Raw genomic sequence first — 27668 nt, 5'->3', positions numbered from 1 at the left:
CGTTGTTCGCTTACTGGTTTGATGGGAGATGAAAAATTAATGGTTGATTTGCATGTTATTTCAGTGCGCTTGCGGGGCTGCTCCCTCCCCCCACCCGCCCCCCTTCCCTTTTACGGAGGTTTGTACGAATCTCTCGACGCCTCCGATCGGCGGCGCGGAGCGGCTGCTCCCAGTCGTGTACTGGTGCTGCTGCACTGGGGGTGCCGCTGCACTGGGGGTGCCGCGCTGTGCCGCCGAGGCACGACCGCCCTGGAGGTTTTGGCTGTGGAGCCCCTGACCCCTCTGAGCAGGGACGGGGGCGTGGGATGCTGTGGCGGGGTGGAAGCTCACGGGGGATGTGGGGACGGCCACCCCGGTGCCCGTGGCACACCGCAGCGCTCGTGCTCCTGCTGCTTCCAGGGAGAATCTGCCCGGGGCTGCCAGCCCGGCGGCTGCCTGTGCCTCCTGTTAACCGCAGCCAGGTTCGCATTTTATTAAGGTTGCTATTTCTTTGCCGTTTAGAGTCCCTAATACTCTCATATCAAGCAATTAGAGTCAAATGTGCACATGTAGCTAAGCCGCAGCTGGAAGGGGGGAGTGCCAGCAGAGCTCCGGGCTGGCATCGCCCTGGCTCCTGCCGGGGATGCGCTCCGGTTCCCCAGGAGAAGAGCGCTGGTTTCTGCCAGCCCGTGGCCTCAAGCGCTTGCAGGGAGAGGGTTCTGTGCTCCTGCCTCGGCTGGGCAGAGCCAGGCCGCTCTCTTCTGCCTTTAGGTCCCAAATTCTCCCCGTGTTTCTCCTGCTCTTACGGGTTCAACCATGGCGCTTTCCTCCACCTAAACTGAGCATATCCAGGTGCTTGCAAAAGGTGCTGGAAGAAAAAACAGTCGATTCTCCCCAGCGACTTGGTCCTGGTTTGCCAAGCGTGGTGCAGGACTTGAAGGGGTCGTTTGCAGACATTGCTGATTTGAAGACTAGGTTTAAAGGTTTCAAGTCTGACCATTGAGCTCTATTAATTACCTTCTGCTTCTCTGCGCTTGCTGTGTTTGGCAGGGGGTGGTTTGGCTGGCAAACGTGGTGCAGCCGAGCAGATGGACCGTCCCGTCCCAGCTGAGGCTCGGTGGTGGCTGGTGCTGGAATAAACCCCAAGGGACCCCCAGAACCCGGGGTCAGAGGCTTGCTGTCTCTGTCAGCGCTGGCACTGGGCAGGAGATCTCTCCGGTGCCACCGCTTACCCTGCACTCCACGTAGCCACTAAATTGGGCCACAGTGCAGGTCTTTCGAAGTTAATTACTCTTAATATTCATGATGAATTATAGGGGAAGGCTTCATGAGCGAGTTGAAAACTTCTTTCCCGGCATGCTCTGGTGTGCGCCAGGCTCCAAAACCTGCTGGCTGGAGGGGGCTGCTCCGGCAGCGCTGCCGGGGCTGTGCTGCCCTGCCTGCTCGCCTGCCATCCTCCCCCAGCGCTCCAATGGCAGCTCCAGCCCTTATTTGTTTTCGCATGCTTCTCAGTAAGTTAAGCTAATTATTAACTCAGCGGGACGGATTCACTTTTTTAATTGCCGTGTTGCTATGCAGCGCGTGGCGATGCGGTGGAGCATTGTGCTGGCGGAGCGTTGTGCCATGTGCTCTCCTCACCCACCGTGGCCACCGTGTCACTGCCACTCGGTGGCCAGCCCAGAGCCCGTACCGTGGGGCAGGGAGAGGAGAGGGCTGCGGGAGGCTGCCTCGGCTGAATCCCCCAAATCTGACCCCAGGGAGCGCAGGTGCCTGTAGGGACACCGCGAGCCCATCTTTGTGCCTGGGCGGGTGTGTTTGCCGCAGGGTGAGTGCTGCCGCCGAGGGAGGTGGGCTGCTCTTGCACACAGGAGGCTGCTAAGGCAAGTGCTGCTGCTTGCGCATTTTGGCTGGACTTCACCAGTCTGCCTGAAACTTCGTCCCCTAAAGGTGAAGCCAGAGGCTGCACCCCAGTGCTGTCGGGGTGCCCAAGGCTCCAGTTCCCTGCCTTGAGTGCAGGGGCTTTGCCTGACCCAGGTGCTCAGAGCCTGGGAGATGACGCGCTGGGTCGGGGCTGGCTCTCTCACCCTTCTCCTCCCTTTGTGTCTCCAGAAAATAGGTTTTTTATTACTTCTTATGGAGGTTTGTACATATCGGACGTGCAGAAGGAAGATGCCTTGTCCACCTACAGGTGTATCACCAAGCACAAGTACAGCGGGGAGACGCGGCAGAGCAACGGAGCCAGGCTCTCGGTCTCAGGTGAGTACGCGACCGCTGGTGATGCTGGCGGGGGGAACCCCTGTCCTGCAGGGCCTGGGGGGCTCCTGTATCCAGCCCTGCCTGCATGCCCGCTGCTCTGCCTGCCCTTGGTGGTGCAGCAGGGAGCAATGGCATCGCTACCTCTGGTCCCCACAGCGAGAGGACATCCCGATGCGGGGGTGGGAGGTCCTGTTGGGGCTGCACAGGGGGTTCGTGCTGCCTGGCGTGTGCCCCCGGGCCCGCAGCCCCCCCCGGTGCTGGCTGCAGCGGGCGGCAGTGCTGCGCAGCACCCCGAGCGAGAGGCGATGGGGCGCGAGGCGATGCGATGCGACAGCCCGCGATGTGAGCAGCCTGACGCGATGTGACGAACATGCAAGCGATACTGCAGCGGAGGCAGCGCAGTCCGTAGTGCCGGGTGTCTCGGGGCGCTGCCGACTCCGCTGACTGCCCAAATTACTCTGCTCAGGAGGGAGTTCGTCCGACTCCCAGCCACGTCGCCGTGCCCGCTTTCTGCCATATGCTTTTTCTGTCCTTGGGTGCGCAGGCTGGGGCTCCCGCGCTGGCTCTTCGAATTAACCCCACAGAGGGTAGGGAAGGGGTTTGGGACGGCCGGGCTGGCGCTTGCCTGACCTTGCCCCAGCCTCTTAGAGACCTGCGGGTCCCTTGTCCCACCCGTGGCCGTCCCGCTGCATGGCCCCCGAGGAGCACGGGCAGCCACCGCGTGTATCATCCCCTCTCCGTGGGCATTTGGTCTGGCCTGGTCCCCTCCTGGTCACTGTCATTATTTACACGTCACGGCGTTTTACTTCTGCTTGGGAGTAATGAAAGAGGTTTCTTTCCCCTGGAATTTAATTTCACGCCTGAGATTTGGTGATTAATTTTCTCCTTTCCTAGCTGCCTGATGGGCCCCTTTGCTTGTAAATTTTGAAATGTGCCACAGAATTTGTGTATTTTGCACCAATTAGGTGTCACCTTGAGTAATTCCTCCGGTGCTGAGTTTATTCATCCCGTCAGCTAGTGAGATGCCTTTTTCCCTCCCCACGAGCCTGCTGCCCTGGCCCCATGCCCAGCGGAGGATAGGGCTGGCGTCCTGTGCTCCTGCCCAGCAGAGCCACTGGCTCACAGGGAGACGCGCTCTCCCGGCCGATGTCGAGGGGACACGGTGGGGAGAAGCCTTGCCACCTCCTCTTCACCCTGTGAGCCCATTTCCTTTCCGAACCCAGACCCAGCGGAGTCCATCCCCACGATGCTAGACAGCTTCCAGTCCAGGGAGGTGAAGGCTGGCCGGCTGGTGGAGCTGCCCTGCATTGCCTCGGGCTACCCCAACCCGGCCGTCCGGTGGATCAAGGACGGGCGCCCGCTCCCCGCCGACAGCCGCTGGAGCAAGCGCATCACGGGCCTGACCATCAGCGACCTGCGCGTGGAGGACAGCGGGACCTACATCTGCGAGGTGACCAACACCTTCGGGTCTGCAGAGGTCACGGGGACCCTCACGGTCATAGGTGAGAGCCGGCGGGGATGCTTCAGTCCTGCCGCCTTCTTAAAGATAAAGCCTTAAAGGTTTTATACAGCCATATAAATTACAAGCCCTGTATTTCGGCGTGGCATGCTGGAAGCCGCTGTCTTGCGTCGCAGCGTGTCTGATGTGGTGCTCCGAACGCTTGCGGAAGGTTTATCGTGCTGCAGTGGCGCATCCGCAGACGTCCCCTGATTTACCGCTTCAGTCGGGCAGGGAGAGGGGCCTCGGGAAAACTCAGAGTGATGCCGGGGGATGTAAATTGCTGGATGGCGACATCGGTTTTATGTTAGGTGCCGCTGCACTTTGTTTGGTTGATTTTCATAAAATAAGCTCCAACCAAACAGTAAATGCTATCCAGGCAGGCTATGTATTTATCATGTGCTTTGTTCCTGGGGGTTCCTCCTGCCACCGGCATCCCGGTGGTGCCAGCGCTGGCACGTGCCATGGCTACCTTACCTGGAGCAGCACCATGGGGAGTACAGCACTGCCCGGGCACTGGCAGCCTGCTGGGAGCCGCCCTCCATGTCCCAAGTGCTGTCCCTCAGCACACCGGCCACGTCACCCGCTGCGATGGCTTCTCCCAGCCGTCCTGCTGCCTCCCCAACAGTGCCGGCACCCCTGCTGGAGGCTCAGGGCTGATGTCAAAAGCAGGGGATGTCAGCAGGGAGGGTGGCGGGGGGCCACCGCCTTATTGTGCGGTGACATTTTATGTGTAGTCGCACTGGTGATAGCAGAGCAGGAAAGGCAGAGAGAGGACGGTGGTGCCGAGATGGCGCCGCCAACACCTCGCCCGCTCTCGCCCTTTCTCGCACAGACCCTCTGCGTGTGACCCTCACACCAAAGAAGCTCAAGACGGGCATCGGCAGCACCGTCATCCTCTCTTGTGCCCTCAGCGGGTCCCCCGAGTACATCATCCGCTGGTACCGCAACACGGACCTGGTGGTGGTGGATGACTACATCTCCATCCGGGGCATCAGCAACGAGACCCTCCTCATCACGGCCGCGCAGAAGAGCCACTCCGGGGCCTACCAGTGCTTTGCCACCCGCAAGTCCCAGACGGCACAGGACTTCTCCATCATCACGCTGGAGGGTGAGCTGGCTTCTTGGGGCGGGGGCTTTTCTCTGCCCCTCACCGAGCTGCCGCATCCCTGGGCCACGCCGGGATGCTTCGTGCATGGCTGGAGAGCAGTGAGACCCGGAGGGGTGGGGGTTCCTGGGGCCACGCTGCTCACACCCTGCTACCTGGCTCTGTGTGTCATCCGCAAACGGCTCAGGGACGCAGCATGGCCAGGACAGGGGGAAGGACCAAAGTAAGGGGTGACTTGCCCATCCCCAGCCTCTGGACCGAGACGCTGCCTCTCGCCAGGCGTCCCCTCCCCAGTCCTCGTGAGCCGGTGTAGACGCAGGTTGCTGGATGTTTGGGCCAGGGATGGGCACCCTGAGTCTGGTGTTCCCTTGAGCCGGCGCCTGTATGGACCCACAAGCCCCCTCGCCCCCTCTCAGCATCCCCTCGCTGCAGGGATGCAGGAACGGCTGGGTGCGTGTTGCCGATGGGGGTTCCCACCCCAGGCGGGGGCTCACAGCCGTCCCACCAGCGGGTGGGTGACTGCCGCTGCCTGTGGCTGCCGCTCCCTGACCCCCCCTCCCCCTGGGTGCCCCCCAGATGGGACCCCCCGCATCGTCTCCTCCTTCAGCGAGAAGGTGGTCAACCCCGGGGAGCAGTTCTCCCTGATGTGTGCCGCCAAGGGGGCCCCCCCGCCGACCGTCACCTGGGCGCTGGACGACGAGCCCATCCCGCGGGACAGCGGGCACCGCACCAACCAGTACACCATGTCGGACGGCACCACCATCAGCCACATGAACGTGACGAGCCCGCAGATCAAGGACGGCGGCGTGTACCGGTGCACCGCGCGGAACTCGGTGGGCAGCGCCGAATACCAAGCGCGAATAAACGTAAGAGGTGCCTGTCTACTTTTAAATATCAGAATAGGACTTTAACTGGGCTTTTGGTTGTGTTCTGTTCCCCGGCCGAGCGCTCCTCCTCGCCCTCCCCCTCTCCTCTCCCCGGCCGTGCGGGTCTCCCTGGCTGCCCCGACCCCATTCCCCGAGCTCCCCGCTCGCTCCCACCCGCAGGGCTGAGCCTCCCCGCCGTTTAGAGTGGCGAGCTGAAGGAAGCGCGAAGCAATCCTGCAGCCTCGGAGAGCTGGCGCTCGGCTTTGCAGGGGTCTCTCCCTGTCGGGGTGGCTCTCGCCCCACCGAGCCCCCACCTCAGGGTCGGCAAACACCTCCCCGAGGGACCCCACGCAGGGAAGGTGGTGGCGGGCACCGGAGCATCCCGGGTCTCCCGTGCCCCCCAAGCACTCCCCGGTCCCGGCTCCCCGGCAGCGAATGCGCCCGCCGGCGCAGGGATCTACATGACAAACGATGATGAGGCAGCACGTGAAATCGTGGAAAATGAGCTTTGATTTGTCATGTCTGTGTTTTCTTTGTCTGCTAAAAGCCATGGCCGCGTTAATCACCGTGTTATTACGGCTGGAGCGTGTTGCGCGGTGCGTTCCAGGGAGCGCTCTCAGGCACAGGGTACGGTATTAGACCCTGCCCATTAATAATCACCAATTAAAGCTTCCAGGCTTACAGGTGGGAGCGAGGCAGAGACAAGGTAGCATTTATTTGTCTGCTGAGAAAGAGGGTTGAAGGGCTGTGTTTGTCTGTGTCTCAGGTTTGAAATGGATCTAGTGGCTTTTTGGCTGCGATCCCAGGAGAGTCTGAATTTTGCTGCCGTTTACTATTGAATTTGGAGCAAGTTCATCCCTCAGCCATGAGAAGCCAGAGCAGCGTTTTCAATGAGGACGTTCCCTTGTCTCCCTTTCCCCCCTCTCTCAGCTCTTGACGGGCTGTCACTAGATAAGATTCAGGCTTTTTCTTCCCCTGGAATGGAGCGAGTCCCTCAGACAGGCCCAAGAGACGGTTACACAGCGAGATGTTAATTTCTTTTTTCCTGCTCCTTTTCTAAATGTGTCCCAGCACGAGAAAGACCATCCATCAGCTTATCCCGAGCGTCTGTTAGGCTGTTATCCTGCTACGTCCTTAGGACGAGGAGTCAAGATAGAGTTAATCTTTAGATTAGTTTGCTATTTTATGCAGTGGCTGGCTGGGAGAACAATCGAATTATTGATGCATGAAATCTCTTGTTGAAATACTCACCTGCGGCGTTCTCCCAGTCCTTAAGCCAGCGCGAACTGGTGACTCTCGGGCTTTTTGGCCATACTTGGGTTGCCAGCGGGAGGCTCAGAAAGGCGTGCTTTAGCAGAGGTGAAATATGTTTGCCGATGGAAGCCAGGTTCTTGTAGCATCTCTCATTGAGGATATTCGGCGCAGTTCAGCTTCCTGCTGAGAGCGCGGCTGTGGGGGACGCTCCCCGTCTCTCCTGCGGCCCCTGTGGCCACAGGCGCTGCTGGAGGAGCCGTGGTGGGGCTGCGCCGGGCGGCCGCGGCTCCATTGCAGAGTCACACTGTGCTCCCAGTCCCTGTCCCCCCTCCTCCGAGGAGCAGCAGCAGCGACGTCTGCGGCCTCGGCTCCCCCAGCGCTGAAGCTGCCCCTGCAAAACAGGGGTGGGATTTGCCCCTGCTCGTAGCTGCGCTCTTGTAGGCGTGTGCGAGTGGCTCTGGCTGGAGGTTGCAGCCCATGAGCGGCTTTCTCCATCTGCGCCCAGAGAGGAGCCCTCTCCTCCTTTGCTCCTCACCCGGAACCAGGCTGGGTCCCAACCGTTCTGGTTACTTCCTTTGCCTGTGAAGCTCGCTCTGAAACAGCAGCAGATCTGCATGCAACCAAGCTGCCCTTCGGAATTAACCTAGCCTGCCTCTTCCTTCCTCCCGCTATGTAGGTCCCCCGAGCATCCGAGCGATGAAGAACATAACAGCCGTAGCGGGTAGGGACACTTTCATCAACTGCAGGGTGATCGGGTACCCGTATTACTCCATCAAGTGGTACAAGGACTCTTTGCTGCTGCCCGATAACCACCGCCAAGTGGTCTTTGAGAACGGGACTCTTAAGCTGATGGACGTCCAGAAAGGCATGGATGAAGGAGAATATCTGTGCAGCGTGCTGATCCAGCCCCAGCTCTCCATCAGCCAGAGCATCCACGTCACGGTGAAAGGTAAGCGGGTGGAGAGGCTTTCCCTGGATCAGACGGAGAGGCCGCCCAGGTCGTGCTGGGGACATCTCTGTGCGGGACGGAGGCAGGGAAGCGTCGCACAGGGGACTCGCAGCCGGGCACTGGCCGTGCTCCCCAGACGCTGCACCCATGGGAGCTCGGCTCCCACCACAGCAGCCCTCGGGAGCTGGCTCGGCTCCTGCCGACGTGGCTACCTGGTCCTGCCTGCGTGCCGGCAGCTGCCCCGAGCCATGCGTATCCATTTCCCCTTACAAGCGGTGGAGCAAGGATTTACGGTGTAAACATAGCGTATTAAAACATCTAACCTTTGCTCGGATCACCTTCACCGATGTTTTTCTGTGTGTGTTAGCTTTTAAAAAAATAATACTCTCGGTCTTCCGAGCGCACGGAACATCTTAAAAGCTTCTCCAGGCCATCAATTATTCAGCCCCATTGAGGGAGCTATCAGTCCTAATGAATTGAGCCGGATGCATTCCCTCCCAGTGACTCGCTGAGATTGCGCCGTGCCTGTGCGGTGCTCCCGTATCTCCCCTCCTCAGAGTTGTCGGGTCGGCGCCGCCCGTCGCCAGCGTGGTGTTTGCAGTAAATCATGTAGACACACACAGCTGCGCTGGGGAAGCAGCCGGCCAATTGCCTTTCTCTGTCTCACCCAGCAGGGTATTTATGGACTGGATTTTACTCTGATCCCCCTCCTTCCCCTCCCATCCACCACTTTCTTATTAGGAATCAGGTTAGCAAGAGAGTGCACCGAGCTGATTATAGATGCCACCACTTGATTAGCTAATGCTCTTCTCCAAGGCTTTGCAAAGGGAAGAGCAGGCTGCGGATAACCTGTCAAAGGGCGGTGGCGGGGAGGACTTCTCTCCCCTGGGGTCTGCAGCGCAGGGCACGGCCAGCCCTGCTCTCCTCGCCTTATCCAAAATCCCCATCTATGTGGGAGCCCCAGGGCTCGGATAGAGGCCAGAGTTGAGTAAATGCTGGTCTTCTCCTGGGATGAATGGGACAGGCAGGGCTGGTGCGGAGAGAGCACCCGTAGGAATGTACGCGAGTCCAGTTAAATAATGACATTCACTTTTTGTCAGTCACTGGGAGGTGCCGTCGGAGGATGCAGGATGCTGAGGTTCAGCCGAGGATCCATATATTCTGGGAAGCAACCGCTAGCGAACCCTTCTGAGCCGGGATTTACTGCTGTGATTAGTGGCCGGTGACAGGCTGGGGAAGGCGAGCGGGTGGAAGCGCCGTGCGGGCCGGCGGCACGGGCTCTGCTGCGGCCAGACGTCTTCATTCTGCCAGCAGTGTGGCTGCCGGAGATTTACACCCAGCCCCGCTTGCTGGCTTCCTTATTTGCTCCAGCCATCAGATAAACGGGCCAGGTAAAAGAATTGCGAAGGCCCTAGAAGAGAGCGGGAGCTAGCTCCGTGGAGCAGAGTGCATAAATATAAGAGAGGGGAGCACGGGACGGCGTGGAGCACCGTAAAGCTTTTATTGCCACAAGTGCCTGGCGACCACGTTAAGTGCCACGAGTGAGTTATGCAAGTCTTTCCGAGCGTGTGGCAATAAAAGCTTTACAGCTCCCCTCCGGCGCCGCTCCCCCGGGAGCGGGGATGTGCGGGCTGCCTGCAGCCCTGCCGGCGAGGCATCGCCCCCGCCACGCTCCCCATCTCGCGTTGAGGGGAGCTCCCGCCTGGGTTTAGTTGCTGCTGCTGCTTATCCTGGGGACCTCAGGTCCCCCAGGTCCCAGCTTCAAACCGCCCTGCTCCTTAGGGCTGCTGCGGCCGCCCGGCGATGCTGCTGGGGCATCTTCTCCGCACTCCCCCGGCAGCACGATCCGAGGTGCCCTGGCAGCTCGTTATTCCTGCAAACGCCTTTGAACGTTTCGATTAATCGGGTGTGGGTTTCATGCCATCCCGGGGCTCTGGCACAGCTCTGCTCAGGTGACAGCGGCGATTCGGGGAGCGCAAAGGCGCTGCCAGCCTGCAAGCCCCGGAGAGAGGAGGGTGGCAGCAGGCCGTGAGCTGGGCAGAGAGCGGCTGCAGTCGTGGGGAGCGGGAGCGGGGAGAGCTCTTCTGCCGGGGGAGCCGGTCCTTCTCCTGCCAGCTGCGGAGCGGCTGGGGGGGCGCGTTTGGAGAGGCACGGACGGATCCACAAGCCCGTCCCCGCTCTGCAATAGACTGCAGTGCATTCCCAATTAATTATTCATTAATTATGGAAAACAGGCAGCGCTTGGCTCCATGGCTCCAGCCGTTTGAGCCACATCACTGTAGCCAGCGAAGGGGCAGGCCAGGTGTGCCTGTGCCCCTCTGCCTGCCGGCAGCCCGGGGGGGCGGCAAGCAGCCCCCTGCTTGCCCCCGGAGCTGCCCGACGGAGGGACAAGGACCTGGCACAGAGACCTTGGCGATGGAGATGGGGGGGAGATGGGAGCCCAGGGACCCGCGTGGTGCTGCGGGGAGCTGCTCCCGCGCCCATACCAGAGGGCAGCTTATTTCTGCCGAGGGGACAATTGGCAGCCTGCTAATTTAATTATGGAGACTGCGGAAAGAGGATCTCATCTACCAGGTGCTGAGCCTTGTTAAGCTAATTGTCTCCCTCCCTCCGCTTTCTTCCCCCTCCCACATTGCCAGAGATGCTGCGGTTGCCTAATTAAGTTATCAGAAAGATAATGGCTGGTTCTGAATCCGGTGCCTTTAAGAAAAGCATCCATCTAATAATTGCTTTTCTGTGAGCAGATAAATGCTGAGGTGGAATTTCGGCTGGTGTGAAGAGGGGGTCGGCCAGGGCTTTCCCCAGAGCAGGGCCCGCTCTGCTGGGGAGGTCGGCGTTTCTCTGTCCCACTCTTAGCGCAATGGCCCTGCCAGCTGGGGGACATCTTCCCACTGTCCTCCGCTCGGCAGCACCTTCCCCTCTCCCCGGCTGTGTTCCTGGTGGAAACAAAAGCCTGCCTGGGTTCCTGGGCAGCTAATCGGGGCTGCTTCTCCTCCTGGGACAACATCTCCCCCGAGTGCCGCTGTGGCCCGTCCCTCCTGGAGGAAGGCTGTCCCCGGACGGGCTCTCCAGCGAGCTCTGCCTCTCCCCTCCACAGTCCCTCCGCTGATCCAGCCCTTCGAGTTCCCGCCAGCCTCCATCGGGCAGCTCCTCTACATCCCCTGCGTGGTCTCCTCCGGGGACATGCCCATCCACATCACCTGGAGGAAGGACGGGCACGTCATCCTCTCCGGCTCTGGGGTCACCATTGAGAGCAAGGAGTTCATGAGCTCCCTGCAGATCTCCAGCGTCTCCCTCAAGCACAACGGCAACTACACCTGCATCGCCAGCAACGACGCTGCCACGGTCAGCCGGGAGCGGCAGCTCATCGTGCGGGGTGAGTGCCATGTGCGCAGTCCGGCCCGCTCCCCCATGCTGGCACCGCGCTGGGCTCGGGAGGGTGGATGGTGACGGAGGGAAGCACGGCAGGGAGCAGAGACGAGTTACGAGGCTGGAGGGAGATACCGTTGTCCTCTGGTCGAAGGAGCGGCGCCGAAGCAGGCGGGGAGGGTGAGGAGCGGGGCTGAGCAGAGCAGCCACGTGCCCGCAGGCAGGGAGGAGGTGCAAGGAGCCGATGGGGGTTTTTTACTCCAGTGTCCGTCTTTTCTCTCAAATTCCTCAGTGCCTCCTCGTTTTGTGGTCCAACCCAACAACCAAGATGGCATTTATGGTAAAGCCGGGGTGCTGAACTGCTCCGTTGATGGGTACCCGCCTCCGAAAGTCATGTGGAAACACGCCAAAGGTAGGGGTGAGAGACAGCAGGGCTTGGGACAGGGGAGAGTCCCCTTTCGGCACGGCCACCCCAGCCCCAAGCCTCAGGAGCGTTGGCTGAGCCCCGTGTCCCCTCCTAGGAAGCGGCAACCCCCAGCAGTACCACCCCATACCCCTCACGGGCCGCATCCAGATCCTGCCCAACAGCTCCCTCCTCATCCGCCACGTGCTGGAGGAGGACATCGGCTACTACCTCTGCCAGGCCAGCAACGGGGTGGGCACCGACATCAGCAAGTCCATGTTTCTCACCGTGAAGAGTAAGTAGCCGGGGCCGCGCCGCGGTGGCGAGGGGGGGGTGGGTACTTGTCAGCAGAGCCTGGTCCGGCATGGTCCCCTGCTCCGTGCCGAGGGTCCCCACCGCACCAGCCTGGCTATACCTTCGGCACCGCGCATCCCCCCATCCATGGGCAGGGCATGGGGGAGGGCATTGATTCCCCCCCTCCAGGGAACAGCTTCCCTTCTGCGATTAAACACGCTTTGTCCTGAGCCAAACCGAGCAATCAATCTACGTCGTACAGGAGGAAAGGAAATAGCTGGGCTAATTTGCCAGGGATGGGCTGGGAAGTGTTGTTAGACACCGTGTTTGACCTGCGCTTATTATTGGATTCCTCTCCCGTTGCTATCAGCAGAATACATAATCTCCAGCTCCTCTGTTTTTATTTTGATTGTTGCTGCCGTGAGCGCTCAAACCTCAAAAAGGAGGTGGTGGAGGGGGGACCAGCCCGGCCGGGTTCGCTCCTGCGGCAGCTCCTGCGTGTCTGCAGAGCTGAGCAGGGCTAAACTCTGCCCTGCTGGCGCCATGGCAGGGGTGGGCCGTGGCAGCCACCACCGACCACCCTGGTTGTCCCCCGGGCAGGGTGCTGCCGGGCAGAGGGGATGCGCGGCCCTCCCCGGGCACCCCCGTGTGCGGGCGAGGGTCTTGCACGTGGGGAATCGCCCGGGACGAGGCACGGAGAGAGCGGCTCTGGCAGCCCCTCGCTGCCCCCCTCCCCAGCCAAGCGCCTGATGCGCCGGCACCCACAGGCGTTTCTCTCGGGGCTTCTCCCCTCCCCACCCGGCCCCTGCGTCCCTGGGTTTCTGCTCCCCTCCCTGTCAGCGGTTTAATTGATCCCGCCAACTGATGAATCGCAACGAGCGACTTCAAACGACGCACTTCAATAAGGCGCAGGTACAAAGTCGAGGCGATTAATCCTGAGCAAGCGTGCAGAAGTCTCGGAGCCCGAACTGTTGCCTTGTCCCTGCTATCTGCTGTAATTGCATCCCAGGACAGGTTGCTTGCTGACTTGAATAGCACATAACCTTATTATGCATGTGCTTTTACATTTCCCAGAGACCTCGCAGCCTTTGAAAAGGTTTGGATGAATAGGTAGACGAAGCGCCACAGCCAATTAAGCATTATATGGGGCTCTTTGTTTCGTTTCATTTTTGGATTTTTGTTTGTTTAGTGAAATGTCAGGCCAATTAAAGGGAGATCAGCGCCGCCTTTCCTTGAAAGTCAGGCCACTGCGGACGGAGTTAAATGAAAGTTAATCAGCACCCAAACAGAGCGTGCTGGCGGTCAGCAGGGGAGAGGGGACCCGCCGCGGCAGCCAGCCCTCACCCGCATGTCCCCTTCTCTGATGCCGCGGTGATGGGCTCCAGGGGGAAACCGAGACAGCCAGGTTCCGGAGAGGAACTCGTTAGTGTCCGGTCAGGTTATTTCTGAGTGAAAGGTGGTGAATGCTGTGTGCCGGGAGCGCGTGCCCCGGGGGGACGGCTTGCTGGGCTGAGCGCAGGTGAGGAGACCACCAGCGTGTGATAAATGCCATTTAGCACATGGCTGCATGCCCCGCCGGGTGTCGAGAGCAGAGCGTGAGGGATGGAGAGGCTTGTGTCCTTCGGGGGGGTCCCTGCGGGCTGTGCCGGGGCTGCCGGCGTGGTGGGCAGCACTCGCCAGAGAGGGGGCTCCTCTGCTCGGAGCCCCCTGGCACCGCAGGTCCGGCTGGGGGCTGGGAGAGGGGCAGCCACCTGCGCGTCGCGGGCACGGGGACGGACGTGTTTGGGAGTTCGCTGCCGTACGGCAAGAGCATAACTGATTGCTTCCATGCAATTTGAATTAATCTCATGCTTCAGGTGAAACTCAGCTAATCAGTGTAGAAAGGAAGCTGGAATGGGTGCAATCAAATTAACATCACAGAGCCGGCTCCAAACAAGAAAGAGGGGGGCGCGGGAGGCAGGCGCAGCCCTTGTCACCCTTGTCACCGTTCTCATTCAGTTGTCACCAGCGGGCTGTGAAGCAGCTTGTGCCCCGGCCTGGCGCGGGACGGCAGAGCTGCTGACATCTCCCTTTTGTAGCCAGCCTTATCTCTGCCCGGCAAGCGGGACCAGCCTCCTGTCGGGGCCGTGTTAACAAGGCCCGTGGGCACGGGGGGAGCGCAGCAGGGGCAGCGGAGCGGGCTGGGAGGACGGGTGGGTGCGGAGAGCGTTGGAGGCAAGCTCTCCTCCAGGGAAGCCTGTCTGCGGAGCAGCACTGACCCGGGCCTCTGGTCGATGCTCTGATAGGCAGGAACCAACGTTACTGATGGCCCTGCACCCGAGGAAGGCAGTTTAGCCCAGCTGGGAGCATCCTCAGCAGCCCTTGGAGGGTCCCACGGCCAGTCGTGGGCGATGCCGTCCCTCCACAAGTGGCAGAGCTTTCCCCAGGGCAGGTGTTGGGTACCAGCATGCAAGAGGTGCAGCCTCTGCGCCCTGGTCTGAGCTGTCTGCACAGCTGGTTGGGGTTTTCTTTGGGTTTGTTTTGCTGCTTCCCCCACTCTGGGCTGCTTGCCGCTCTCCTGGGACCCCAGCAATTGAGAGAAGTTGATATGTTTACATCCAAGGAGCTGCTTTTAATCAAACATCAATAAGTGCATTTCAGCGAAGCAGAGCCTGAAACGGAGCTCCTCTCCCGGGGCTGCTGCTCGCTGGGAAGGGGGACGATGGCTGCGTGGCTGCCGCAGCCCTGCGGGGCTATCCTGCCCCTTTGGCCCCTGCGGCCACAGACACCCTTCTGTGCCTCAGACCTGGGCTGAATGACGGCTGAATGCGGGAAAGCAGCCCCCTTCTGCCAAGTGGCAGGGTGGCCTTCTCATGGCAGGAGCTGGGGACAGCCTGCAGGAGCCCGGCGAGGTCCCACCATAGTGCCGAGACCTGGCCCGGCTGTGCGTGCCCTCGTGCCATGCTCTGCACGCTCGGAGCCAGAGAAGCGGTCGGCCCTGGGCCGGGGTAGTTGCAAGAGCTGCCGGCCGTCCCTGTGCGTTGGGCTGCAGGCAGGCAGGAGCCTCGGCGCCGGGAGAAGATGGGCACACGGCTGGGGATGGGACGGAGAAGTTGTGCTTGTAGCTCTTGCTTTCCTGTGCCCTGGACCACAGGTCCGGCAGCGATGCACCGCGGGTCTGAGTGCTGCCCTGACATCCCTGCTCCTTGCCGTCCCCGTGCCGGCTCGTGGGTGTCTGCAGACCCCTCGGGGCGGGATTGCCATGGGATTGTCAGTGGGTGCCAGGCTGGGCACCGCTCTGTCCCAGCCACGTGGGCGCCTGCCCTGAACCCCGCAAATACCGGCAGCTCAGGAGGAAAGGTTTCCTTCGCTGTTAATTGAATTACATTGCCACAGAAAGCCGAGAAGTCGTAGCTCATTAGAGCCTCTTGTGTCCCATTATAACAGTGTGTGTTGCCTTTGCGGATTGCCATTATCATATATTACTGCGGGACTCAGCAGCGCTGTTTGTTTATGCATTACATTTTTTTCTGCTTACCCAGGCTGCCCTCGTCCCCCCCAGCCCCTTCCTCCTGCGCGGTGCACGCCGTGGCACTGCTCGGCTCTCGGAGCGGCCGGGCTGCCGGGGAAGGAGCCCGCACGATCCCTCGCAGCGGGGGGAAGCGCCGCGGCGGCGGCTGCTGCAGCGCGCGGGGACGGGCAGGAGGAGGCTGAGCCTGGTTCCCCATGGCGGTGCCGCCCAAGCGCCAGGACGGGAGGCGGCAGCTTCGTGCCAGCGCTGCAGCCGCTCTCCCGCAGCGAGAGGGACTCGATGTGCCATCCCGAGGGCCAGCCCTAACTGTGCCGCAGCTGCTGCTCGGGCGGCCCCGGGATGTGCCCACGCCGGGTGCTGCAGCCCAGGCGGGTGGTGTGGGCGATGCCGGGCCTCCCCACCGTCCTCCTTTGCATATTGGGGTGGCTATGGGGAAAAAAAACCCTATATAATCTCTGGTATCTGCAATGCAAAGGCGGCCTTCCTGATGTGAAATCGCACTCTATATTCTGCCCAGGTTTATACGAGTGAATTATGCAAATCTGTGATGGAAAACATTCTTCCTCTCATCCTCGGGAGTGTAAAACCTTAGTCAATAATTCATACCCGCACGTCTCAGACTGGAGGCTTTCTCTTCATTATAGTGTGTGCTTGGTTATTTGTCTTTCACGTTTTATTGTCTACCCTGGTGTAATGCTATGCATTATAAAATTTATCTGCTTCATTATTTTATGATCCTGAGCTGTATAATGCAGCGAGACGATTCTGCTCCGGGCTGCGTGGCCTCTCGGCGAGACCCGCATCCGCCGCCTCCCTGGCGGGGTCTGTGGGCTGTGCCAGGGCCGGGGAGCCGCAGGTGGCACCGAGCCGTCCCCAGGGCGCACAGGTGACCCCCTGTCTCCCCGCAGTCCCGGCCATGATCACCTCCCACCCCAACACCACCATCGCCATCAAGGGGCAGACCAAGGAGCTGAACTGCACCGCTCGGGGTGAGCGTCCCATCATCATTCGCTGGGAGAAGGGCGACACCGTCATCGATCCCGACCGCAACATGCGCTACGCCATCACCACCAAGGACAACGGCGACGAGGTCATCTCCACCCTCAAGGTGAGGGGACGGGGGTCTTGCACCTGCCCGGGCTGCTGGGCCTCTTGCTGGGGTGATGGAGGGGGCAGGCGGCACAGGAGGTGCCCGGGGAGGGTGTCCCCAGTGGGTGTCACGGAGGCTGGCGCTCCCAGGGTGGTGAAATCGAGTTTCTAACATTGAGGGACGTTGGAAAACCTGCCGGAGGGATCACATCTCCATCCGGCAGCACCGTGCACCGGCTGCGTCTGCCCCGGCCCCAGCACACTGCGGAGCGGGCAGGCAAAAAACCTGGCCAGTGCCTGGACTTTTACAACCAGCGTAAGAGTTAGCGCTGCCCTGGGCCCGTGCGAGGAGCCAGGCTTCCAATTTTAATTACACCGATTAAAAACCAGCCGCTGTCCGTGTGCTGTGACAGGCCCCTGGATTTTGCACTGGATCTCAGCTGCCTGTACAACAGCTCGGATTGCACCGGCGTTTGGTAGCACCAGGGACGTCTCAAAGAGCAGATTTTTAGTGCCAGTGGGGGGATTTGGAAGGTGACCGCTGCGGCCGGTGGTGGGAACAGGCTGCGATACCGGGGAAGGCGGGGGCACGGTGCTCAGGGTAGCTCAGTCTGAGTTGGCTTCTCTTCTCTCCCTAAAACGTTTGTAGCTGAAACCAGCCGACCGCGGGGACTCGGTCTTCTTCTCCTGTCACGCCATCAACTCTTACGGCGAGGACAGAGGCTTGATCCAGCTCACCGTCCAAGGTACTCATTCCCCAGCACAGGAGCCCCAGGCTGCGAAGCCTCGCGGCGAGGATGCCCCTGCTCCCGGGGGGCTTCTCTCCCTGTCGTCCCTAACCTGCCCGTGTGTCCCCAAGAGCCCCCAGACCCGCCGGAGCTGGAGATCCGCGAGGTGAAAGCCCGGAGTATGAATTTGCGATGGACGCAGCGGTTTGACGGCAACAGCATCATCACAGGGTTCGATATCGAGTACAAGAACAAGTCGGGTAGGTGATGGCAAGCGGCGGGGTTGGGGGCTGCGTCCCGGGGCCGGGCAGGTGCGGGACTGCCCCGCCGGCACCTCCGAGGGAATATTCTGCATCCCGGTTTTCTTTGATGAAGAAAGGAGAGAGCAGCATTAATGAAATATGTTAATTTCTGCTGGATGGAAGCATTTGAAAGGGAATATTAAAAGAGATAATATTTGCAAAATGCCAAACCCAGACTGTACAGCAGCCAGGAGGGGGGAAGCGGCACCTCTCCACGGGGGCCGGGGACAAAAGCCGGAGGCGCTTGGGGACTTCACCTGCCTGAGCACGGCCCCCTTGGTCCTGCAGGACTGGGGCGTTGACCCTCTTCCCGTCTCACTCCACGCTTTTCCAGATTCCTGGGATTTCAAGCAGTCCACGCGCAACATCTCCCCGACCATCAACCAGGCGAACATCGTGGACCTCCACCCAGCCTCCGTGTACAGCATCCGCATGTACTCCTTCAACAAGATCGGGCGCAGCGAGCCCAGCAAGGAGCTCACCATCAGCACGGAGGAAGCAGGTGCCACTCCCAGCTCGGGCACCGGGGCCAGCGGGCAGGGATGGCCACCGGCCGTGTGGGGACTGTAGCCTGGAGCGAAGCTGGCTGTGGCAGTGCCCTCTTGAAGCCGAGTATTCCCCTGTCGAGGAGGTGACGCTTCTCAACGTGCTCTTTTGGGTCTGTTTCTCCGCAGCTCCCGATGGGCCTCCGATGGATGTCACCTTGCAGCCCATGACGTCCCAGAGCATCCAGGTCACCTGGAAGGTGAGCGGGGCCGGGGCGGTGGGTGGGCTTTCCCTGGCCAGGGGGGCTTGGGCAGCACCAAATGCCGTCCTGAACCTCTGCAGTGGCAGCTTGTCCTGGGACCCGGCGTTCTGTCGGCGGTACGAGGGCCGGGAAGAATTTCCCGGGCGATATGAAAAGCTGAAGGCTGCATCACACGGGGTCCTTATTAATCACATTTTATAACAAGCTCATTATCTCATAGGATGCCTGTGGGGGGCCGTGGGGAGAGAGGATAAATACGTAAAAACCAAGATGCTGGCTTGCAAAGTGTTTGAGAGAAGATCAATAAAACTTAGAATCGGATTTATTTTTCTAGAGGTGCCTAATGAAAAATAGAATTGATTATAAAGTTAGGACTTTGGAATGAAGTGGTAAATTGATAAATTTAGGGTTCCAGCTTTTCACCCCTCCCCTTAAAAGAGCTGAAAAACAGATTAATGGAAAATAAGATTCACTTGAAAGATAAGTCACTTTGTTTTAAGAGTATTTCAGTGAGATGGATCGCTCTGGCTTTGTAACATAAATTTGCAATCAACCCTATTGATTTCTTAATGCTTCAGAGAAATATTTTTAAGATCGATCTCAACCTGGCCTTGTGTACTTTTAAGGCTGTCAGGTTTTTCCCTCCTCCTTGAGCTGCTCCGGTCAGGAAGGGCGCTGCCCAGGGACACGTCCCTCTGCCCAGCCACCGCCTTCCTCTCTGGTGGCCTCCGAGGACCTGGTGGCCCTTTTTATCACTATTCTGTCACTCAGTGTGTCCACCCGAGCGCTGCCACGGGGAGAGAAAGTTTAAAAGCATTGAGAAAAGGTGCTGGGGAGAGGTGGTCGTGGCAAGGGAGCTCTGTGAGCCTCCCAGCCCCGGGACGCGCTCGCTGGGCAGCAGAGCTCTGCGCAACACCTCTGTTTTACACCCCTGTTCCTCAGGCCCCCAAGAAGGAGCTGCAGAATGGGGTGATCCGTGGCTACCAGATCGGGTACCGGGAGAACAGCCCCGGCAGCAACGGGCAGTACAGCATCGTGGAGATGAAAGCCACGGGAGACAGCGAGGTCTACACGCTGGACAACCTGAAGAAGTTTGCCCAGTACGGGGTGGTGGTGCAGGCGTTCAACCGCGCGGGGACGGGACCGTCGTCCAGCGAGATCAACGCCACCACGCTGGAGGACGGTAAGGCTGTCCCTGTCCCCGTCCCCGGTGGCAAGTCCCACCTGGGGGGCTCGCGGCCCTTCCACCCTTGGCCACTGCCTGCCCTGTCCCGAGCGCGGCTTGGGGTGGCTGCCGCTCTGGGGAGGAGGCGTGAGCACCAGGATGCCAGGACCCCCGTGGCACTGGGTTTCTGGTGCAATTGAAAGGATGTCAAAGTGGATGTAGACATTGCCGAAGTGCCAGGGAGGTTTCCATCCAGGGGAGACTGCTGGTGGCCTCAGTCATGTTAAAAACAACGAGAAAAAAGTTTTGCAGCGCGTTTGCTCAGCAGTTTTTCATACTTAATTAAGGCTCTCGTTAGCCTGTCAAACCGTGATCATTTCCTGGCTACATTAGCACTCCTCCTGGGGTATTCAAGGGCCCCTGTTTTAGCAATTGTGTCTTTTCCATAATTATATTACCTTCATTTTGTTCAAACGGACTATCTGTATTAGTTTATTATACTCTGTCCCTAATTACATGGTGCTTATATTTTTGCACCTAAGTAATATGAAACAATAATCATTTTCAAAGAGGATCGTTACGGTGATGTATTATCATTTAAATGCTCATAAAAATTGGAGTTACCTCTTATGGGGCAATGGGATCTAATTACCTCACATCCAGCCAGCTCTCCCGCTCTCCCCTTGCTGGGAAGCGCAGCGTGTCCCGGCGGCTTCCCTGTCCCCGTGAGCACGGGGGTTGCACCTGCCTTGGTGGTCCGGGAGGAGCGGAACTGCGTGTTGGATGCAGACCGCTGTGTTTCCCGGCCCTGGTGCCCTACGTGCCAGGCAGGGGCGGCTCCAGGGGCTCGAGCAGCTGGGGGAGAGGGGGGGTCCCATGCGGGTGCAGTCGGAGTAACTGACCGGTGGGACATGGCTCCTTGAGCCTGGTATCTGCCGGGCACCTACCGCCTCTCTGTCTTCTTGCTGATTGTCCCCTTGTCTGTTCCCTCCTCAGTTCCCAGCCAGCCCCCCGAGAACGTGCGGGCCATCTCCATCACGTCAGACGTGGCCGTGATCTCCTGGTCAGAGCCCCCGCGCAGCACCCTCAATGGGGTGCTCAAGGGCTACCGGGTCATCTTCTGGTCCCTCTACATGGACGGGGGTGAGTGCTGGGGGGGAACGGGCGATGCCGGGGACCCGGAGCCGGGTGGTGGCAGGGGGCTGACGGGCCCCATCTCCCCGCAGAGTGGGGTGAGATGCAGAACATCACGACCACGCGGGAGCGAGTGGAGCTGCGGGGCATGGAGAAGTTCACCAACTACAGCGTGCAGGTGCTGGCGTACACCCAGGCCGGCGACGGCGTCCGCAGCAGCGTGCTCTACATCCAGACCAAGGAGGACAGTAAGTGGCGCTGCCTGGAGGAGGGGGTGCCCTCTCCTCCTGTCCTGGCTGATAAACCCTGGCAAGGCGTGTTAATTAGAAGTGAGAAGATTGAGCCTTGCGTAGGAGCCCTTAGCAATGAGTAAAGGCGGCTGCGCAGCCTCCGGCGCAGGCAGGGCAGAGCTGCTTCTTCCTTTTCACTTCTTTCCCGCTCGGTTGTCCAAACCTGCGGGCAAGTCCCGTGCCCGGCAGCCCGCCGTGTGCCCAAAGCCGTGCCTGGCCAGGAGGGGAGGAAGGCGGCCAGCACTGCCCTGCTGCCTTTGCGCGCTCCCCGGCTGCTGCTCCATGGGAGCAGAGCCCGAGCCAGCCCGCCGCTGCAGCCCCAGCCCGCTCGGGTCTTGCTGCCATCAGGCAGGGCTGCAGCGCGCCATAGCCGGCTGATGCGGGGGACGGGAGCACTTGCTCCTGCCACGGCGTGTTGTGTTGCTGCACTGGCGAGGGAAGGGCTGGGGCGGCTGCGGGGACGCGGAAGAAACCCCCCGTGTACAGCCATGGGCAGGGCATTTCCCGTTCTCTTTTTTTTTTTTTTCTTTTCCTTAAGTGCGGATATTTAAATATTTACACCCCTGCCTGCCCTACTTTAATGCCATTAATTCAGTAGCGGAGCGTTTCCTGGGCCCCTGGGCCGGCGTTGCTGCCTGCCCGTCCTGGGAAGCGCCAGATGCCGGGGAGACGCAGCTGGGCAGGGTAAGGCTGAGCCGCTCGGGCAGATTAAGGAGACGGCCATTAAAAGCCAATCACGGTTTCTTAACCAGAGCCTGGGCTGCAATTAATCCGCCTGCCTCCAGGTCAGCAGGGGACCGGAGCCACCCGTGGAGAGGTGTCCCGTGGGCAGTGGGGTGATGACGGGCTGACCGCTCGCCCACAGACCCGTCCCTATTTGTGCCTGCCCGATGCTGGCATGGAAACGCTCTCGCAGCTCCTCCCCAGCGTGTTCTCGGGATGCCAGCCCTGCAGCGAGGTGCTGCCGCCTCGCCGAGCCGGGCAGAGACCGCGGAGACCTCCCGGCGCCGGCTCTGCCACGCTCTCCCTCCTTCAGTTCCAGGTCCCCCCGCTGGCATCAAGGCTGTCCCATCTTCCGCCAGCAGCGTGGTGGTGTCCTGGTTGCCGCCGGCCAAGCCCAACGGCATCATTCGGAAGTACACCATCTTCTGCTCCAGCCCCGGCTCGGGGCAGCCGGTATGGGACGGGGACGGGGATGGGGAACCGCCGGGAATGCTGAGCTGGCCAAGCAGGAACAGGAGGGAGGGCTGATGCCAGGCGGCAGCAGCAGCAAAGGTCCCTCGGGCCAGGTCCATGCACTGCAGCGTTGCAAGGGCACCCGTGGACACTCTGCATCAGGGCATGGTCCCATCCTCTGTCTGTTCCCTTCCTCCGGCATCTCCCCTGCTCAGCGCTCGCTCGAGAATGGGAAATATGCCAACAGCTGACTGAAAATAAAATAGAAATCGAACCTGGCCCCATCCCTCCTTTGCAAGGGAGAGGTTGATGGGAGGTCTGCAGACTAGTGCTTATCAAAAGCTCCTTCTCAAACTCATTTCACTATCTGAGCCTCTGGTTTCCAGGGCAACATAATCTTTTCATCAAAGCAACTGGTAAAACCGCTGGGATCCGATATTGTTTTCTTGGCATCTTGTCAAAGCTGTCATTTGGGTAAAAAAAATTATGTATACTATACAATATTCTTATAGGTGTCTGCTTGTGGGGTACATTTACATCTGTGGGCCCCACAAGGGCGCGCGTTTGAAGGCGGCGAATGCGCAGATACCTGTGCGCAGTTGCGTGTTTGCAGACGTGAATCCACATCCATCCATCCTGTGCAATAGGGATCGTTGAGCTCCCGTCCACTCGCCGGGGCCAGCAAGGGTGCCGTGTAGGGCACGGCATGCCTGGGGCAGGAAAGGTTTGGCCCCGATGCAGTGGAGACCGGCGCTTGCACACAGCCTTGCTGCGAGCCAGCCCTCTCCGGAGGACAGCCAGCGGGACTGGGGACAGCCGCCGCGTCGGCTGCAGGATTTGAGCCCACACGGGTGTTCAGGGAGCCCCTGGCTGCCGCCTGTGCCCGCAGAGGGGTTCTGGCAGCCCGGCCGGGGCTTGCCTCCGCGCCCGGTCCCCGCTGCAGCTCGGCGGGCGGCTGGGGAAACGTCCTTTCCCAGGAACACATCATGCCGTCGCAGCCATCTGTTCTTCGGGCTCCGGCCCGGGCTCCCTGGAGAAATTACGACACCAGCCGGTTTAGACTGGCATTGAGAAATGCCAAGCAGGGCTGCCTCGCTGCTCGGGAGCGAACCCGCCGCACCTCCGGGAGGTGGCTGCCGGGGCGGCCGTGGGCCCTTGGAGAGCGAAGGGAGCTCCCCGGGGATCGGTCCCGGTGGGGTGACCGGGACCCATGGACCTCCTTTGCCAGCTGGCCGGGGGTGGGAGCGAGGGCATGAGCCTGCTGGCGGCGGGATGGCAGGGATGCCCTGCGTGGGGACACTGGGGGGTGGTGGCGATGCCCAGGTGCAGGCAGCTGGCCCACAGGCAGCTTTGCCTTGCAGAGAGCTCAGGCGCTGCTCTGGCCTCTGTTTTGCCCAGGCCGAGGGCGACGGGGTTGAGTGAGGGTCTCATGGAGGCTGTATCTTCTCCCATTGCCCTCCGCAGGCCCCCAGCGAGTACGAGACCAGCCCCGACCAGCTCTTCTACCGCATCGCCCACCTGAACCGCGGGCAGCAGTACATGCTGTGGGTGGCTGCCGTCACCTCCGCTGGCCGCGGCAACATCAGCGAGAAAGTCACCATCGAGCCTGCTGGGAAAGGTACGGCGGGGGCCACCAGCTTGTGGGGGGACCTGCCTGCTGGCTCTGCTGTCCCCTGCCCCTCGGGTTGCTTTGGCTGCTCCGTATCAGCCAGCAGCAAGGGACAGCTGGGGTGACTCGTGCCCGGGGCAGAGGAGGGATGGCGCTGGGGGGGTCTTGGCTCTCATTACGCGCCGGGGGGTCCGCGCACAGTGCCTTGCCCACCAGGCTGACCTCCTCCTTGCCCCCAAGCCCCTGCCAAGATCATCTCTTTCGGAGGCACCGTCACCACCCCGTGGATGAAGGACGTGAGGCTGCCGTGCAACTCCGTTGGGGAGCCGGTCCCCGCCATCAAGTGGACCAAGGACAGGTAGTGAGGGGGCTGCCAGCCCGGGCTGGGGTCACGGTGCCCACTGCATCGCCCTTGCTGTGTTGTGCACAGCTGACGCACCCTCTCCTCTCCCGGCAGTGAGGACTCCGCCATCCCCGTCACGGTGGACGGCCATCGCCTGATCCAGGCCAACGGCACGCTGGTGCTGCGCTCGGTGAAGGCAGAGGACTCTGGCTACTACACCTGCACTGCCACCAACACCTGGGGCTTCGACACTATCATCATCAACCTGCTGGTGCAAGGTGAGGGGTGCTGGCGGGGGTGGCCTGCGGTCCCACGTCTGCGTCCATCTGGGAGCAAGTGCCCTGCATGGTCACGCTCCTCGGTAGATGGCACAGCGAGCCTGTGCTCTCGCATACTGGCTGCTCTTGGTGGGCAAAGCACCGCAGGGTCTTTCCTGACCGAGGGGCTCTCGCTGGCCTGGGGCTGAGCAGGAGGTCTTGGTGGCGTTTCCCATTTTGGGGCGCACAGTTTTGGGGCACTTCCAGCCCACGCGTGCGAGGTGCTCACAGGCTTTTCCCTCCTCACTAGTGCCCCCGGACCAGCCCCGCCTGACTGTCTCCAAGACCTCGGCGTCATCCATCACGCTGGCCTGGATTCCCGGGGACAACGGGGGCAGCTCCATCCGGGGTACGGATGCTGCGGGCAACGGGGCTGGCAGCAGCACCACCACAGCACATCCCCGCTCCAGAGCCGTGCCTGCCTCTGGTCCCGGCGCTGGGAGTTGAGGCTCGTGGTGCAGGTTTCAGGCACACCCCTGCATGCTGTGCACATGCTTTTATCTCTGCGCCTCAATTTCCCCCTCTCCGGAACGCTCCGGATTAAGTTTGATGCTTCCAAGCTTGTAGGAGGGCTGCTGATCCTAATGAGGGTCTTGGAAGGTGTTTTGGACAAGATGCAGCGATTGAAGTAGCTAATGAAGGGCGTTTCATTAATTGCTCGGGTGCTGGAGGCCAGGGCCAGCCTCAGCGGCCGCTCCGTGTGGCTGCTCCGTGCCTCCTGGCATTGGCAGGACTCTGAAGCCGACGGTGCAGGATTTGTCCCCTGTCCCCCGGTGTCTCCCACCCTTGGCAGGCTGGGGGCTCCAGGAGCATCCCAGCTTCCCAGAGTCTCCTTTCTGCTCTGATTCATTTCATGAATTATACGTTGAAACAGCTGCACACGGAGGGGGGAGCGGGGAAGGAGGCCTCGCTTACAATTAATTAAAAGCATGAAAGTAATTACAAGCAAATCTCCCCAGCCAGCAGCCTTTCACTCCAGCGGACTCTGTTGATAAATTTGGTTATAATTGGATTAGAAATATTGAAAACATGCTGCATGTACAAAATAAATAAATAACCGGTGGCAGGCACCAGGGTGCCGGCCGGCGCGGGGGTGCCGAGGCTGGCTTTGACATGGCTGGGAAAGCTTGTGCCCGCGGGCAGACCCGCGCCGCCCTGGGAATGTGCCGGTACCTCCGTCCTCCAGCCATCGGGAAGCCTTGGCGATGGGCAGGCACGAGAAACCTCTTTTCCCTTGGCACTGCTCTGCCTGAGCAGAGCTGGGCATTAGCAGAGCTGATGCGAGGCACGTGCCTGCCTTCACACGGCTCCTTTGGCAGCACCACCCCGGTACCCGGACACCATCGGCAGCCGGGGTGGGCCTGCAAGCACTGCAGTGTAGCGTGCAGCTTGTGATGCACGCGCAAAGGCAGAAAGCCTGCTCTTCTCTGTTATTTTGATTTGAGAACTGGCAAAAGAACCAGCCGAAATAGCTAAATGTATCCATGCACCACGAAAGTTCGGGATTTTGTACAGCCAACACGGTTGGAACAGTCAGGGCAGGAGGCGTGCTGCCCTGGGGGGCAGTGATGCACTTGGTGGCATATCCGCCTCCCCCAAAGCTCCCTGGGAAAGCCCAGCGAGACGTCTTCAAGCGTCTTGTTGACGGCGGTGTAACAGGTTTGTTCATCTAGGACACGGTGTGCTTCCTAATACTCTTAATCATGGGCGAGGAGGCAGCATTCGATGACAGAAGCAACTTCCTAGCAGCTTCCCAAGGGAGGTAGTTAATTCTGCCTTTCCCTTTATAGCCTCGCAGCGATCAATCACGTTTTGCACTCCCCGTGCGGAACCAAGCGGTGGGGCCATGTGCGGGCAGGGCGGCAGATGAGGGTGGCTCACGGGGGAGCGGCCGGGGGCTCTGGCAGGGCACTCGGGAGGTGGCTAGCTGCTGGGAGTGCTCGTGTGCCTCTTGCCCCAAGACTCCTGCCCGTGTGGTGGGTAGAGCAGGCAGATGAGCTGACCTCCACTGGGGTCACATGCAGGGTCCAGGAGGGCTGTAGATCACTCTAGCTAATGGTTTGGAGCTAATTATAACCCACGTCGGTCACGCAGGAGTAGAGGGCTGTGTTTCCATCATTGTTCATGCGCATGCAGTTAGGCAGGAACCCATTGGTCCCCTGACACTGCAAGGCTGCACCAGACCTGGACATGGGATGTCCCCAGGGCGGGCGCAGGGTACCCCGTGGGCTCTGTGTGCTGGTGGTAACCCCTTCTCTCGCCCTGCCTGGGCACCACTCGCCTCCCCCCGGCACCCCATGTGCTTGGAGGTGACTGCCTTGTCCTTGCTCCCGCAGGCTTCGTGCTCCAGTACTCGGTGGACAACAGCGAGGAGTGGAAGGACGTGTTCATCAGCTCCTCCGAGCGCTCCTTCAAGCTGGAGAGCCTCAAGTGCGGCACCTGGTACAAGGTGAAGCTGGCGGCCAAGAACAGTGTGGGGGCTGGCCGCATCAGCGAGATCATTGAAGCCAAGACCCACGGCAGAGGTGAGCCTGCCCCACAGCGTCCTTGTGGCTGGGGGACACTGCGGTCCCCTCCCTGCCGCAACCCTCCTGACGGCTCCTCTCCTGCAGAGCCCTCCTTCAGCAAGGACCAGCACCTCTTCACCCACATCAACTCCACGCACGCCAGGCTGAACCTGCAGGGCTGGAGCAGCGGGGGCTGCCCCATCACTGCCATCGTCCTGGAGTACCGGCCCAAGGGCAACTGGGTCTGGCAGAGCCTCCGCACCAACAGCTCCAGCGAGGTCTTCCTGACGGAGCTGCGCGAGGCTACGTGGTACGAGCTCCGCATGAAGGCCTGCAACAGCGCCGGCTGCGGCAACGAGACCGCGCAGTTCGCCACGCTGGACTACGACGGCAGTGAGTGGGGGGGGGACGGTGGGGACCGTGGGTTGGGGGGCTGCTGGGAGCGCCCACCGCCCACCCGCCCACACTCTGCCCTAGGCACCATCCCCCCTATCAAGTCTGCCCAAGGGGAGGGCGACGACGTGAAGAAGCTTTTCACCATCGCCTGCCCCGTGATCTTGGCCACGCTGGGAGTGGCCCTGCTCTTCATCATCCGCAAGAAGAGGAAGGAGAAGCGGCTGAAGAGGCTTCGAGGTGAGATGGGGCTCAGAGGCACAGCGCGCAGGACTGGACCACAGAGCTGTGCCTTCCTGGACCGGCTTGTGATGTCCTAAATGGCTTTTTTTTTTTTTTTTAAAAAAAAAAAACAACCAAAAAAAAAAAAAAACAACACC

The 27668-nt window shown here is 60.5% G+C and overlaps 1 protein-coding gene across 1 annotated transcript in view; it reads left to right on the top strand.

Annotated features, from left to right (window-relative positions):
* DSCAML1 (DS cell adhesion molecule like 1) overlaps nt 1-27668 on the top strand; it is a 112726-nt gene that overhangs the window by 75552 nt on the left and 9506 nt on the right. The window contains exons 4-27 of the mRNA XM_054223002.1: nt 2089-2235; nt 3459-3737; nt 4569-4844; nt 5418-5714; nt 7638-7910; nt 11008-11286; nt 11572-11691; nt 11801-11977; nt 16396-16595; nt 17226-17322; nt 17436-17564; nt 17941-18108; nt 18281-18351; nt 19297-19537; nt 20516-20662; nt 20746-20901; nt 21980-22119; nt 23584-23737; nt 23969-24086; nt 24186-24349; nt 24639-24737; nt 26725-26913; nt 27001-27288; nt 27373-27528. Of these exons, the coding sequence (XP_054078977.1) occupies nt 2089-2235; nt 3459-3737; nt 4569-4844; nt 5418-5714; nt 7638-7910; nt 11008-11286; nt 11572-11691; nt 11801-11977; nt 16396-16595; nt 17226-17322; nt 17436-17564; nt 17941-18108; nt 18281-18351; nt 19297-19537; nt 20516-20662; nt 20746-20901; nt 21980-22119; nt 23584-23737; nt 23969-24086; nt 24186-24349; nt 24639-24737; nt 26725-26913; nt 27001-27288; nt 27373-27528 (4365 nt within the window). The remainder of the gene's footprint in view (nt 1-2088; nt 2236-3458; nt 3738-4568; nt 4845-5417; nt 5715-7637; nt 7911-11007; nt 11287-11571; nt 11692-11800; nt 11978-16395; nt 16596-17225; nt 17323-17435; nt 17565-17940; nt 18109-18280; nt 18352-19296; nt 19538-20515; nt 20663-20745; nt 20902-21979; nt 22120-23583; nt 23738-23968; nt 24087-24185; nt 24350-24638; nt 24738-26724; nt 26914-27000; nt 27289-27372; nt 27529-27668) is intronic.

The sequence above is a fragment of the Rissa tridactyla genome, chromosome 17 (genome assembly GCF_028500815.1).
Source record: "Rissa tridactyla isolate bRisTri1 chromosome 17, bRisTri1.patW.cur.20221130, whole genome shotgun sequence".
In the NCBI taxonomy this organism is placed as follows: domain Eukaryota; kingdom Metazoa; phylum Chordata; class Aves; order Charadriiformes; family Laridae; genus Rissa; species Rissa tridactyla.
Note: the sequence above shows the minus strand (reverse complement) of the source record. Positions and strands in the feature narration are given on the sequence as shown.